This window comes from Hypomesus nipponensis, chromosome 23 (assembly GCF_054491055.1).
Source record: "Hypomesus nipponensis isolate SF chromosome 23, ASM5449105v1, whole genome shotgun sequence".
In the NCBI taxonomy this organism is placed as follows: domain Eukaryota; kingdom Metazoa; phylum Chordata; class Actinopteri; order Osmeriformes; family Osmeridae; genus Hypomesus; species Hypomesus nipponensis.
The window spans coordinates 4313503-4328816 of NC_140383.1; the positions used below are offsets into that span (position 1 = coordinate 4313503).

At 48.4% G+C, this 15314-nt stretch overlaps 1 protein-coding gene across 1 annotated transcript in view; it reads right to left on the reverse strand.

The window, feature by feature from the left end:
* Positions 1 to 2994: 2994 nt before the first annotated feature.
* arhgef7a (Rho guanine nucleotide exchange factor (GEF) 7a) overlaps positions 2995 to 15314 on the reverse strand; it is a 33219-nt gene continuing 20899 nt past the window's right edge. The window contains exons 22-23 of the mRNA XM_084688347.1: positions 4588 to 4643; positions 2995 to 3175 (exon numbers count right to left, since the gene is read on the reverse strand). Coding sequence (XP_084544473.1) covers positions 4605 to 4643 — 39 coding nt within the window. The 3' untranslated portion in view covers positions 2995 to 3175; positions 4588 to 4604. The remainder of the gene's footprint in view (positions 3176 to 4587; positions 4644 to 15314) is intronic.

A 15314-nucleotide genomic window follows, 5' to 3' on the forward strand; every position in this document is an offset into this window, starting at 1 on the left:
CGGTACTCAGTGTGAAATCACCAAACAGAAAACGCACGCTCACAATCTAAGGAACTAGCCAAGCATCAGGCTGTGTTTTGGTTTCTCTATATGCAACTTTACCACAGAGAGAGGAGGAGCCTTCCAAACACTGTTATCACAGCCACCCCATGAAGTGTGACAGCGCTAAAATAATACAACCATCAGCCATAATGGATGACCAACCAAACTTCCTGCATACCCTTGTCCCCAGCCAGGGGGTGAGAGGGGAGTATTGTGTTGGCAGAACACTGCTCCTCGCTGTAATCTTAATATGAATCTGACTGTTATACAGAGCCATTCACCCAGCATACCAGCACACGCTATTTCAATTATCATCTGCTTTATTAAGAGAAATATTCAATTAAAAAAAGGCCACTTCATACATTTTATCAGGAAATAAAGATGACAATAAGTGAGTAATGATTTCTAAATCCTGTGTGTGTGTGTGTGTGTGTGTGGTTTCCTACATATTTCACACAGTTTATAGCTGATAAAAATAACCCTTGTAAAGAGGAAATTAGGATTTAGAGAGAATGACAGAATAACAGGGGGATCGCTGCTGAAGAGAAAAGAAAGGATGTGGGGAGGATTCTCATGCAGCAGACAGAGCTTGTTGAGTCCACTCTCCTCGGAATTAGAATTCAGAATTAGAATCCTTTCGTTTTATTTTCGGGTCTCTCTCTCTCTCTACGGCTCTCCACCCTAAGCAGTACTCTACTGAGACCAACGGGTGAGAGAGGAGGGGAGAGGAAGAGACATTCGAGAGGGGAGAGAGAGAATTCCAAAAAGGCAGGGGAAGAAACAGAGAGTTCCATCTAGAAGAAGAAAGAAAAATCCCAAAGGGGAGGAGAATAGAGATAACAAGGAGAGAGAGCAAGGGGGAGAGAGAGAATGAAGGAGAGAAAGAAAGAGAAAGAGAGCGAGAGAGACATCAGGATTAGGATCATTAGTATCATCTCATTCCACAGCGGCCTTCTCTCTTCTAAGCTTTCTGACTGACACAAGGACAGCACATTGGGAATAACCATGGCTGCCTGTCACTCTAGAAACACACACACTCTCTCTCTCTCTCTCTCTCTCTCTCTCTCTCTCTCTCTCTCTCTCTCTCTCTCTCTCTCTCTCTCTCTCTCTCTCTCTCTCTCTCTCTCTCTCTCTCTCTCTCTCTCTCTCTCTCTCTCTCTCTCTCTCTCTCTCTCTCTCTCTCTCTCTCTCTCTCTCTCTCTCTCTCTCTCTCTCTCTCTCTCTCTCTCTCTCTCTCTCTCTCTCTCTCTCTCTCTCTCTCTCTCTCTCTCTCTCTCTCTCTCTCTCTCTCACACACACACACCCGCTGTTGAAGCTGCTAGATTGCGGTTTGGGAGACAAGGGGAGGAGAGGCCAGGCTGGTGTATATAGAAGTGTGTGTGTGTGTATGAGCGAGAGCATGTGTACGTATCCGTGTGTGTCTTGGTGTGTGTGTGCTGGGGGGGGGGGGGGGGGCCTGGGGTGGGGTGGGGGGGGGCCCAGGGGATGGCGTACAATAGGCCGTGCGGCTGACCAGCGTTCAGGTGAAATTGAATTGGAAATCTTCCATGGCTGGTTAGCATAACAAAGGAGCCAGTGGCTTTAGACAAAGACGGCTTCTCTGCTGCACAGAATCAATCTCTCGGCGGGCCTCCGCCATTGTTCCCTCCCTCCATACAGGTGTTCCTTCTATGGTCCTTAATCAAAAGTGTCACAACAAAGTTAGAAGTTATCTCTGGTGTTCCACAGCTGCTTCGGAGAGAGAGGGGTAGCGAGAGAGAGGGATAGAGAGAGAGAGTGTGGCAGAGAAAGGGAGAGAGAAGAAGAGAAAGGGAGAGGGGAGAGAGAAAATGGAAGGGGGAGAGAGGGACAGAAATTGTGTTTTAGGACTTTAAAAAAAGAAAAGGGAGGGAAAGTAGGTGAAAGTAGTAATGAAGGAAGTTAGGACTGGGGGGCGTGCCCAGTAATGTAATTGAGTCTGTCCTAGTCTGTCCTATCTCTGCTTCCCCAGGCAGTGGATTAGCACAACGACAATAATCCTAGTCTGCTAATCCAACCTGCTAATGAACGTACTTTTATTCCCTCTGTCTCCGGTTTACACCGATCTGAAGAGTCTCACACACACACACACACACACACACACTCTGTAAAGGCTGGTAAATGCAATCAATATTATTCTTCCTGACAATTAGCATTTGTTACAGTTATGGTGTCAGTGTCACACACACACAAACAGATACCTCCTTACACCATCCAACACACACATTCCCTCTGTAAAATATAGCAAATACAATGGAGATTATTGTTCCAGACAATAAGCATTTGTGACAGGTATGGCGTCAGTGTCACACACACACACACACACACACACCCCTTCAACAATTCTTGTCCCCTCTGAAGTCAAACCCCCTCCCTCTCAGCCAACTAACCCTCGGACAGAAACACACACACACACTCACACACACAAGCCAGGTCCTCTTCCCCCCCCCCCCAGTCCTCCCCCTCCTCCCCCATTGCCCTGGCCCGAGGGAGGAGGCCCGTCCAGACCAGTTGATTAAAAATCACTTAGTGACAAACCCCAAACAAAGCTGTCAGTCTCACGGCTGGCCCTGGGGAGGGGGGAGGGGGAGTGTGTGTATGTGTGTGTGGGGGGGGGGGGGGGGAGTGTGTGTGTGTATGTGGGGGGGGGGGTTACTGGGAGGAGTTTCTGAGCTGTGGAGGGTCTTAGTGGTCTGGGCCTGAGACGTTTGTGGTTGGACGCACAAGAATTTGGAAATGGTGGACAATCGCTTGCCCAGAGACAGGACGCCATCTGACTTGATCTCTCTCTCTCTTTCTGTCTCTCTCCTGTCTCTCTCTCTCTGCTGTCTCTCTCTCTCTCTTTTCTCTCTCTCTCCCTGTTTGTCTCTCTCTCCTGGACAAAGACAAAGCTTGGTCAAACCAATTCAGTTCTGTATTCAGCAGGGCTTCTAATTAAAGACTGGGATGTATCTGTGTTCAGGAAACCAGTCTGAAGGGGTTCTCTCCGTTCTCCTGTTTCTGGTCATTCCCTCCTCTCCTCAAGATGGCGTTTCCCCTGATGACTGGAATTACCTGGACATGATACACACTGCAATGTAGTGTGCTTGTAGTGTAGTGTGCAATGCTAGTCAGCCTACATTAAACGAGAAAGAGAGAAAACAGAAGGGAGGGGTTTAGGAGAGAGGGAGCAGGGGGGAGGGAGGAAAGAGGCGGGAGAAAGGGGGGGGGGAGTAGAAATCAATTTGTTTTAAATTACATGTGTCACATCATGATGGCTGTTACAGGTCTGGGCATGGTCTGTTGAGACCTTAGACACACATACACACACACACACACACACAACAGCTGCCAGTGACAGGGGTGAGGCCTGTCACTGGCCCTCTTCTTCCAACGGCCCTCTGCCCATCACTAACAGATGGTAGTCCCCACTGGGCTGCCTAACAACGACACACACACACACACACACACAGATTACAAGACACTTATCAAATCTATACCCTCTTTTCCTACCTTAACCCCAACTTTCATTTACCTCCACATGGTCAGACAGGAGAAAGACTCTAGACTATAGATGATAGATTATGCATTTAGTGTGGAGTGTGATCCCATCCCTCCCCTCCTTCAGACATTCACCTCATCTCAGAGACAGGTCCCCCACTACCTCATCTCAGAGACAGGTCCCCCACTACCTCATCTCAGAGACAGGTCCCCCACTACCTCATCTCAGAGACAGGTCCCCCACTACCTCATCTCAGAGACAGGTCCCCCACTACCTCATCTCAGAGACAGGTCCCCTACTACCTCATCTCAGAGACAGGTCCCCCACTACCTCATCTCAGAGACAGGTCCCCCACTACCTCATCTCAGAGACAGGTCCCCCACTACCTCATCTCAGAGACAGGTCCCCCACTCCCTCATCTCAGAGACAGGTCCCCCACTACCTCATCTCAGAGACAGGTCCCCTACTACCTCATCTCAGAGACAGGTCCCCCACTACCTCATCTCAGAGACAGGTCCCCTACTACCTCATCTCAGAGACAGGTCCCCCACTACCTCATCTCAGAGACAGGTCCCCCACTACCTCATCTCAGAGACAGGTCCCCCACTACCTCATCTCAGAGACAGGTCCCCCACTCCCTCATCTCAGAGACAGGTCCCCCACTACCTCATCTCAGAGACAGGTCCCCTACTACCTCATCTCAGAGACAGGTCCCCCACTACCTCATCTCAGAGACAGGTCCCCCACTACCTCATCTCAGAGACAGGTCCCCCACTCCCTCATCTCAGAGACAGGTCCCCCACTACCTCATCTCAGAGACAGGTCCCCCACTACCTCATCTCAGAGACAGGTCCCCCACTACCTCATATCTTGTCCCAACAAAAACTTGAGTGACTGCAAATGAAGGCCCGTGTTCTCGTTGAATACTTTGTCCTGGTAAAGAGACATCGTCAGAGGTGAATGCTGAACACGCTCACACACACACACACACATATACACACACACACACACGTACATTCATACACAAAGCAGAGCATAAACATCACCTCCGCTCGTCCTAGTGTCAAGGTAAGTTCTCCCAAGCCTTGGGGGATGAGAGGGGCTGAAAGAGAAAGAAGAGAGAGAGAGTGAAGGAGAGACAAAAAGAGAAAGAACGAGATAGCACGTTTATTGTGAACATGGAAGTCCCCCGGGTCACAGAGCAATGTCACCTCCCACTCAAGGGGCCTTCAGGGTCAGCAGAGACAACCACGGCTGTCCGACTCGCTGCCTGTCTACAAACCACACACACACTCGCCACACATCAGGTGATTACTTAGACACAGAGAGAGAGAGAGAGAGAGAGAGAGAGAGAGAGAGAGAGAGAGGGGGGAGAGGGGGGGAGATGGTAAGAGTGTACATGAGAGAGTACACAGCGGCTACCTGCTGCACCACTAGAACATTTAGGACACACACACACACACTGAAGGACACTCCCCAACACCTCACACACACACACACACACACACACAATAGCGTCCAGGCTAGGTCCTTCCCAGTGTTGTGATTCTCCATCTTATTCTGCTGACCTGTGTATGGCAGGGTTCATAAGGACAGCCACACAATCTTCCCACACCCAAACACACGGAATTGAATCACCTCTTGAATGACCTCGTCACTCATCATGTGTGTGTGTGCGCACGTTTGTGTGTGTGTGTGTGTGTGTGTGTGTGTAGTGGTACGGATAGTGACCCCTCATTGGCCCCCAGTCCTCCCTGCCCCACCCCCTACTGCATTGTCGGTTGGTCAACATGACACCCCATACAAGGTCCTGTCCAGTCCTGTCACACACATGATTGACAGATTCCCACCCACCTCCCATCTCTCCCCTCAAATTACCCCACAATCCCAGACACACACAGAGGTACAAACACCCTAACTAGACAGAGACAAAACTATTTTTTTGGGCCACTTTCCTCTCTACCTGTCTATACACAAGCCCATGTCTAACACACAAACGCAAACTCACACACGCACACAACTTTAAACACACACAAGCTTATCACATATCATTAGCCCCTCAGAAGGCTCTGATCTGCACGGTAACAAAAGCAAACAAAGCTGATTGGAGGGGATTACTGCACAGGTTACTGCCTTATTGGCCTTTCATTAGAGCATAGTCAGATATGTCATCTGATTGGTTTATAGGTTTTAACCTCCTGAGACCTAGCAGTACATGTATGTCCACTAGTGGACATTTGACCTAGTTTGTAACCATACTCGTCTTGAATATATATATATTTTTTGTCCAACCAATAGAGCTGAGAAGCTTCTTATTAATATACTAATGTAAACATCCTCAGGATTAGCTGTGTAATTCTAGTTTGTTAATGAAGTGCTCGACACTTCATAAATAAAACATACTGTATGTTCCTGTACTTACTGTAAGTCGCTCTGGATAAGAGAGTCTGCTAAATGACTAAATATAAGAGTAATATGTTCTCTTAATTTTTCCCTCAAATATGTGGGTTTTACCCAAATGTTTGTGACGTACAATGCAAACATTAAAAAAAGGGTCTTAGAAGAATATTACTTCTCAAGGACAAGTCTCATCATAAGGGTCATAGTGGATAATAGTGGAAATATAATTGTGGACATATACTAGTGTATATAGTGGATAATAGTAGATATATAATAGGGGATATATAATAGTGATCCAAGCGATAATTGTTTCAAATAGTGGATGTATTATAGTGATCACGGGGGTTAATAATGTGCATTCCAGTCACCTGACAGAGAGTTCACTGCTCCATATTCCATGATACCTGGGCTACGTTTCTAGGCAACAGGAAGGGAAAGTGGGTTCATCCTGTATGAATACAGCATCAGCTGACCCACGTCCACCGACCTCACCCTGCCAGCCTCAGTTTCACCTCCCCACAGCCCGCTGTCAGTACAGGGAACTGAGTTGCTGTAACATGAACAACACCTCATGATTACCCCCCATTAAAAGGAGGGCGTTATTAGACGTGTCGTTGACACAGAAACACCGGGTACGCAGAGACATTTTGCGTCAGAATGTACTCAGCCTGGCCTCTGGTCAGTGTGCTGCTGTCTGGGTCAGAGGACCTGTGATGGGGTTCTCCTGAGGAGGACCTTGTGATGGGGTTCTCCTGAGGAGGACCTTGTGATGGGGTTCTCCTGAGGAGGACCTTGTGATGGGGTTCTCCTGAGGAGGACCTTGTGATGGGGTTCTCCTGAGGAGGACCTTGTGATGGGGTTCTCCTGAGGAGGACCTTGTGATGGGGTTCTCCTGAGGAGGACCTTGTGATGGGGTTCTCCTGAGGAGGACCTTGTGATGGGGTTCTCCTGAGGAGGACCTTGTGATGGGGTTCTCCTGAGGATGACCTTGTGATGGGGTTCTCCTCCTGAGGAGGACCTTGTGACGGGGTTCTCCTGAGGAGGACCTTGTGATGGGGTTCTCCTGAGGAGGACCTTGTGATGGGGTTCTCCTGAGGAGGACCTTGTGATGGGGTTCTCCTCCTGAGGAGGACCTTGTGATGGGGTTCTCCTGAGGAGGACCTTGTGATGGGGTTCTCCTGAGGAGGACCTTGTGATGGGGTTCTCCTGAGGAGGACCTTGTGATGGGGTTCTCCTCCTGAGGAGGACCTTGTGAGGGGGCTCCAGCTTGTTGTCGCTGGGCTCTAGCTCTGCTCACTCACCCAAGACAAGTGGGCCATGGCGGGGGCAGGGGGTCAGGAGACACTGGGCAATCCTGGAGACCTCCAGTTTGGGAGACGGTTGTGAGAGTATTGCTGTGGCTACCAACACACCCATACACACCCACCCATACACACCCACCCATACACACACACCTATACCCATATACACACACCCATACACACCCACCCATACACACACACCTATACCCATATACACACACCCATACACACCCACATGAATACCACTCGAAGCACACCCTGGCTAACATGCTTTGGCCACGCTCGATGACGAACAGTCACTCCAAAAGAAGAACATAGCATGGGTCCACACATACACACACACACACACACACACATACAAAGAACATCCCGCTGTGAGGATAAGAGGCAGAGAAGTCCCTACATCAACAGTGGCCTAGATAAACACAAAGCAGACAAAAGATGGAGTCTATCAAAATAACCATCCATCAGAAACATCAGTGCACTTATCTACTCATAAACATAGGGATAAATCAATCCATACAGAACACACAGATTTTTTTTTTCTCATATAAAATTACAGTCGAGCAACCGAAGCCAGCATGATAGGATAGGTCAAACACAATAACCCCTCTTCTCCATGGCAACAGCAGGGTTCTCTTGAAAAAATGCCCCACGCTTTCCGGTAATTGTGAGATGTTTTGCCATGACCCTCAGTCTCTGTGTGTGTCTGCGTTTTCTGGTTGTGTTTTTATGTCTCAGTGGGTGAGTGTATGTGTGTGTGTATCTGTGTTTTCTGGTCATGTTTTTATCACAAAGTTTATCTCTGTCGATTCTTTGCGAGCAGTGTGTGTGTGGGTGTGTGGGGGGGGGGGTGTGTGTGCGACAGGCCTGTTTGTTTAGCGTCAGTATTATCATAGCGGCGTCACTGCTTTGTTTTACCCTGACCTGTATAATCAGTGTCACATTAGTAATACAACAAATCAAAACCAGTGTGTTTGCCCCCTGCCATCCTTTACTCACACACAAACTCTCTAATACACACGCACACACACACACACAGAGACACTCTCTCTAACACACGCACACACACTTTTCCCCCTTCAGCTTCCAGCTGTCTTCCACACTGTGGCTAACAGATGCTAATTAAAATGATAACTAATAGCTGTTTCACTGGAGACCTCAGGGTCAGTAACATGAGAGGAGGAGATGAGTACAAGAAGAAGGAGAGAGAGAGAGAGAGAGAGAGAGCGAGAGAGAGGAGGAGAGAGAGAGAGGAGGAGAGAGGGAGGAGGAGAGAGGGAGGAGGAGAGAGGAGGGAGAGAGAGAGAGGAGGAGAGAGGGAGGAGGAGAGAGGAGGGAGAGAGAGAGGAGGAGATAGGAGGGAGACAGATAAAAAACTCAAGACTAAGGAACAGCAAAGCCATGGTGAACTGAGGGATTGTGTGTCTGTGCATGTGTGTGTGCGTCTGTGTGTGCGTCTGTGTGTGCGTCTATGTGTGCGTCTGTGTGTGCGTCTGTGTGTGCGTCTGTGTGTGCGTCTGTGTGTGCGTCTGTGTGTGCGTCTGTGTGTGCGTCTGTGTGTGCGTGTCCACATGTGTATCAGCACCTTTCACAGTTCTCAGAACGTGTTATTTTGGTTACAGACAGAGTTCTTTTATTTCCCTCCTTCACTAGAGGAAGTCATCCTCGACATGCCTTCCCTACAACTTATCGTGGAAGGGGGGATAGGAGGAAAGGTTTGGAGAAGAGAGGAGCGAAGAAGGGAGGAAGGAAGAAAGGAGGAAGGAAGGGAGGGAGGAAGAAGAGAGGAAGGGAGTGAGAGAACACAGAGACAGATGCATATGGGGAAAGAAGAGAGGAAAGCTACACTGGATCTGAAAGGAGTGTGTGTGTGAGAGAGAGACAGAGAGTGAGAGAGAATGAGAGAGACAGAGAGAGAGAGAGAGAGAGAGACAGAGAGAGAGAGAGAGACAGAGAGACAGAGAGAGAGAGAGGAAGCCTACTGCATGCGACGCAGCTGACATTAGCTTGGGCGTGTGAGTATATGAGTTGTGGTGATTAGCCAAATCCTGCTAATCAATGACACATTCACTCAGCTTCCTGTTCCGTTGCTAACACCCTGCTAGCACTAATTGGTCTATTCTGTGATAAATAAGAACACACTGTCTTCCTCTTCAGTGTAAGCTGACACACACATGTACACACACACACATTCATCTGTAAATAACAGACTGTGGACACACACACACACACACATTATCAGTGCATGCCGAGCACACACAGCTCCACATTTCTATCTTACTAAACAGTACGCAGCATGCTTTCTTAAAAGGTCAAATTGAGTCTGATTCAATTGGAGAGTGGATGAGGACCATAGATACCCCTACTGCTGCCTCCAGAAGGAGCAAATGGGATCCCTGAATCGGCCAATCAAATCACAGAAGTGAAAAGGGGGGGAGGGGGTGGAGGAGGGGGGATTGGGCAACTCCTTAAATTAAATTTCAGTTTGTTGAGTGTTTAGATAATGCAGTCTAACGTAATTCTGTCAGGGAAGCAGCACTGCGGTGGTACACTGTAGCTGCAGCGCCCCCTAAGGCCCAGACGGAGAACTGCAGCCAGCAGCACAACATGAGCAGGTTGCAGTGTCACCCTACCTTTCGAATGGGGTTTCTACCAATGTAAGAGCTATGTGCTTTGTCATTCACCTGTCATAGAAATGTGTCACAGGGGACACATTCTTAATAGTTCTCTTTAGCTATAGAATTTCATGGAATAAGTTTACATTATGCGTGTTTGTGGCATGCTTGATTTCTGTTACACTACATGTGTATTACACTGCATGGTCACAGCACATGCATCAAAAGTTAAAAGCGCACGCATACACCTACATACACAGACCCACACATGCATACAAACAGACCAACACATACATACACAATCAAACATGCTTACACACATGCAACTCCCCCCCCCACTCACACACACACACACAAACACACACACACAGAGGGGTCATCGTTGGTGCCCTGCTCTTAGGGTGAGTGCTGGTGGTGAGAAGCACTTAGTGTTGAAGAGGAGGACAAGAGGAGAGCTCACTTAAATACATGACCACCATTACACTGCCCAAATATTATTATTATTTTCTCTCTCACACTCCTCTCTGTTTGTGGTAAAGAGCAGCACAATTATTCATTTAACCTGTGAGACTGTGGAGAGAGAGACAGAGAAATGGAGAGGTAGAAAGAGAAGTGGAGAGAGGAGGAGAGACAGAAAAAGAGTGAGATGTCGAATGAGACAGAGAGTGAGAGATAAAAAAGGAAGAGAGGAAGAGAGAAAGAGAGAGTCAGTTCATCTCTTTATCTCTCGCCCTCTCTCTCTCGCCCTCTCTCTCTCCCCCTCTCTCTCTCTCCACGTCAACACATGTTTACTGTCGACAACAACAACAACAACCCTAACAAACCTCGGCTCCCTCTCACTCAAATGTCAACGAAAATTGCAGGGTCTGTTTTCTCAATGGCTGGTGGTATAAGTGGGCAGGATGTTGAGGTGAGCACACCTCCAGCACATTATGGAAAGACTACTGAATGAAGTGGAGATGTCTGAAGTGGCTGTTTAAAAGCAGCTGATTGGTCAATGGAAATGTCAGTGTTGAACATCAGGGTTAAGACAACAGAGAAGGTCAGTGAGAAGAGAGGTTCTCTGTACAGTGGCAGGGTCTCTAAACACACACCCATCTTTCTGTGACAAACACTTGAAAAGCTTTAAAGGAGCTAATCCACTGACACATGCATGGACACAACACACACACACACACACACACACACTCTATGGCTAAGAATGTTATCGTATCAGATCACTAACTCAGCAGATCACAGCCACATGTGCTCGTCGATAACACAACACACTCACACACACACGGACACACACCAACACGCGTGCGCACACACATACAAAGAGACACCAACATACACACATGTACCCCCAAAGACACACACATTCAGAGAGGCACCCACACACACACACACACACTCCTCAATAGAACGTTAATGGTTTTGCCACTAATGACCAGAGAGGAGATAAGAGAGGAGGTTAATGTGTGACTGTGTGTGATCGAGATAAGACCTATCCTTCTGTAAAAGCAGGACCAAGACAGTGACAGAGGACTTGAATGGACACACACACATGCGCTCACGCACACACACACACACCTTGACAAAGGACAGCCATCCCTTCTTCCTCTCTGCATTTGTGAGGTTTGTCTACAGTCTTCATTAAGGGTGAAGTCGATTCTATCTGGAGTCAGAATGTGAGGGTACAATTGAATTTAGTTCTGCAGCTCTTTGGATTTGCTCTGAGGTGATTGGCACACGCACACAAGCACGCACACACACACACACACACACCCCTCACAGAGAGTGAATGTAAAGTAGACTTGCCGGACCCCCGTTCATCTGCTGTGCGGCTGGCTGGCATTTGGACACCTGTCAATCATCTCTTTCAGAAGCCCAGCGCGGGGAGGAGGAGCTGTCAGGGGTCACCAGCTCAGCACATCGCCATGGCAACAGCCACACTGAAGTTCATAGCCCGCTGGGACTGTGGCTCTTGTCGTGCTTCGGTGTACGTGTGTGTGCGCGCACGTGTGTGTGTGTCCCATTGTGCGAGGTAAGTAAGGGACTTGGAGGGGAGAGGGGGGGGGGGGGGGGGTGGCACCATCTTATACCCATTTTACCCCCGCCACCTCTTACCTTGACCCTGGCAGTTTAGTGCTACTCCACCCCTCCACCTCCTCCCTCCCTCTTTCCTCTGACCAGCAGGGCAAGACTCTAGACACTGCAGGACATACAGCAGCCGAAGGAGAGCACTTAACCTTCTGTTACCTCTCTCTCTCTCTCTCTCTCTCTCTCTCTCTCTCTCTCTCTCTCTCTCTCTCTCTCTCTCTCTCTCTCTCTCTCTCTCTCTCTCTCTCTCTCTCTCTCTCTCTCTCTCTCTCTCTCTCTCTCTCTCTCTCTCTCTCTCTCTCTCTCTCTCTCTCTCTCTCTCTCTCTCTCTCTCTCTCTCTCTCTCTCTCTCTCTCTCTAAAAACGTGGGTAACTCCTGGCTGGAGAAAATTGGTCCAATTTGGACCAACTATTTTCAGATTTTTGGGGGGTGAAAACAATACCTCAAACATTTACATGTAGCAGACGCTCTTATCCAGAGCGACTTACAGTAAGTACAGGGACATTCTCCCGAGGCAAGTAGGGTGAAGTGCCTTGCCCTAGGACACAACATCAATTATCACGGCCGGGAATTGAACCAGCAACCTTCTGATTTATAGCCCGACTCCCTAACCGCTCAGCCATCTGACCCCTCAAACGTGGCAATTGAAGTTTTGACATTTTTTACTTTTTTAATTTGTGACTTCTGTTCTTTTCAAGTTATGATGTTGTTTAAACTGCATTTAAGTAGTGCTCTATTCCACATATAACTGCATATCAAATGTAGCAAAGCTTTGATTCTTTTTCTGAAACTCACATCCTCGTACAAGTTAAGAAAAGCACACCTACAAACACGCACACACGCCACACACGCATGTACATATACACACACAGCTGCACGTGTGTGACTCCAGTATGTGCAGCCAGATCTGCTGCTAATGACTGTTTGATGTGAATTAGCATGCTCCATTACCCTACTGTACCAACACTGCCAGACTCACTGCCAGACCCACTACACACACACACAAATTTTCCCACACACTTTCCCATCCAAATATCCCCCTCCTTTCAATATGTTTCGATACCTTGCCTCTTGACAAGTAAACACACACTAACACACACACACAAGTAGTCTTCCGTCCCAAACCTCTCCACCGGCATGTCAACGGACATGGCCTCCTTCTCCAACTGGATTGGCGTAATTCCGGGGATAATTCGGGGATAATTTTGGGATAATCTCCATCAAACGACTCAGAGCATTCCCTGCCACCCAGTTTGCCCAGAACCTGATTACTAGGCTGGCAGTGCCAGGCAACACTTGAGGCTGACCGCTGACGCCAACACACACACACACTTAGCTGCATATAAATAAACACTTATAGACGACAAATATGCACTTTACACCCAGACCCATGCCTATGTTCCAACACATGTGGCAGAATGGGTTACTGTGTACATTGGCATGCACACAAATGCTTATGTATTCATGCAGGCACAAATAATCAATAAGGTTCAAATATCTTTGCATAAAATGTATGCAAATTTGGAATCCATTTGCACACTGTCTATGGATGTGAAGAATCATTCAACTATTATTTCCTTTTTTCTACCAATGTTGTTTTCCAATTTACTGATTTAGTTTAATACAAACAAATGACTGCACCAATACCCCATCTCCACTCCAGAATGTGACACAGGCTGCGATCACACTGTGTGACTGCCATCTAGTGGTACCATATCATATAACCAACCAATTGAGGTGTCTCTTACTGCCCATCTATTGAGCGATGAGGACATCTAGTGGTGGTAAAAAGCATTGTTAGGCCAACAGTCCTTGCGAACCACGACATGACTGAACAGGTGTGCTGTCACATGGCAGAGACCCTACATGCAGTAGATCTCATTAAACATGGGACATATCCCTCACGCATCTTGTGATAGTTTCCAGTTCTTGACTTGTTAGACGCAAATTCACACAGCCTTATACTACACAAATGAGCCTGGAGAGACTGAAATTCACTTCAAACATGAAAGCTTGAAGTTTTGCTGGCGTGAGCGTGTGCTGTTCAAGCACCGTGAGAGTACGGATCAAGTATCCACAGCTCGCCGTGAGATGACCCGCTCCGATCGTTTGATCCCGACGGTCACTCTACATCTGGAGGTTCACGCATCCCGACTCACCTGATCTCCCCATCTCCGCCTCCTCTTCCTCTGCTCAGATGATCTCCCCATCTCCGCCTCCTCTTCCTCTCTGCTCACCTGATCTCCCCATCTCCGCCTCCTCTTCCTCTGCTCAGATGAGCTCCCCATCTCCGCCTCCTCTTCCTCTCTGCTCAGATGATCTCCCCATCTCCGCCTCCTCTTCCTCTCTGCTCAGATGATCTCCCCATCTCCGCCTCCTCTTCCTCTCTGCTCAGATGATCTCCCCATCTCCGCCTCCTCTTCCTCTCTGCTCAGATGAGCTCCCCATCTCCGCCTCCTCTTCCTCTCTGCTCAGATGAGCTCTCCGTCGGCCTGCGGGCTCCGGGCTGACCCACGCCTCCTTCTCCTCCCTCGTTCTGTCCGGTAGAAAAGAAAAACATGGCTCGTCCTCCTCTTGTTCTCCTGTCCAGTTCTGCGACTCCAGCACTTCCACATCAGATCAGTGACTCGTTATCAGCTTGTGCACAGTAGAAGAAGTAGTTATAGTCAGGCATCCCTTCGCATAGAGGTAGAGTACAGTAGAGTACAGTCGAGTACAGTAGACAAGAGTACAGTAGAGTACGGTCGAGTACAATCGAGTACAGTTGAGTACAGTAGACAAGAGTACAGTCGAGTACAGTCGAGTACAGTAGAGTATAGTCGAGTCGAGGTCCATCAGGAGCTGGCGGCTGCTCCTCTGCTCAAGATCCAGCTTCTATGACACCTCAGCTCCTGTACCTCTGACTGACACCTCCTGGTCCAGTTCCTGTATCTCTGACACCATGGAGGGAGTCTGCTCCCAGGTGCATCCTCTGCCACAGAACAGACAGATCATCCCTCCCACAGCTTCTGAGAGAGAGAGAGACCTCCCACTCTATGCTGATTCATTTCTCATAACTTTGGAATGTCTAAGCCGCTGCTCGTCTGTTTCATCTCCCTGTAATCTCAGAGTGGAGAAAATCTGATGTAGTTAAGGTCTTCTCTTTCCCTCCTCCGTGTCTCTCCTTTAAAGTCTTCTCTTTCCCTCTCTAAGGTCCTCTCTTTCCGTCTCTCCGTCCTTCCTAATATGCTTATACTCCTCTTCACCGTCTCCTGTTACCCCTCCCTCCATTCTCTCATCAACTCTTCTTTCGCTCAGTCAATCCTTCGTTCTGTCTCTCCCTTCCCTCTCTCCCCCGCTCATTCATGTCAGTGGGTGGTTCTTCCTCCTCT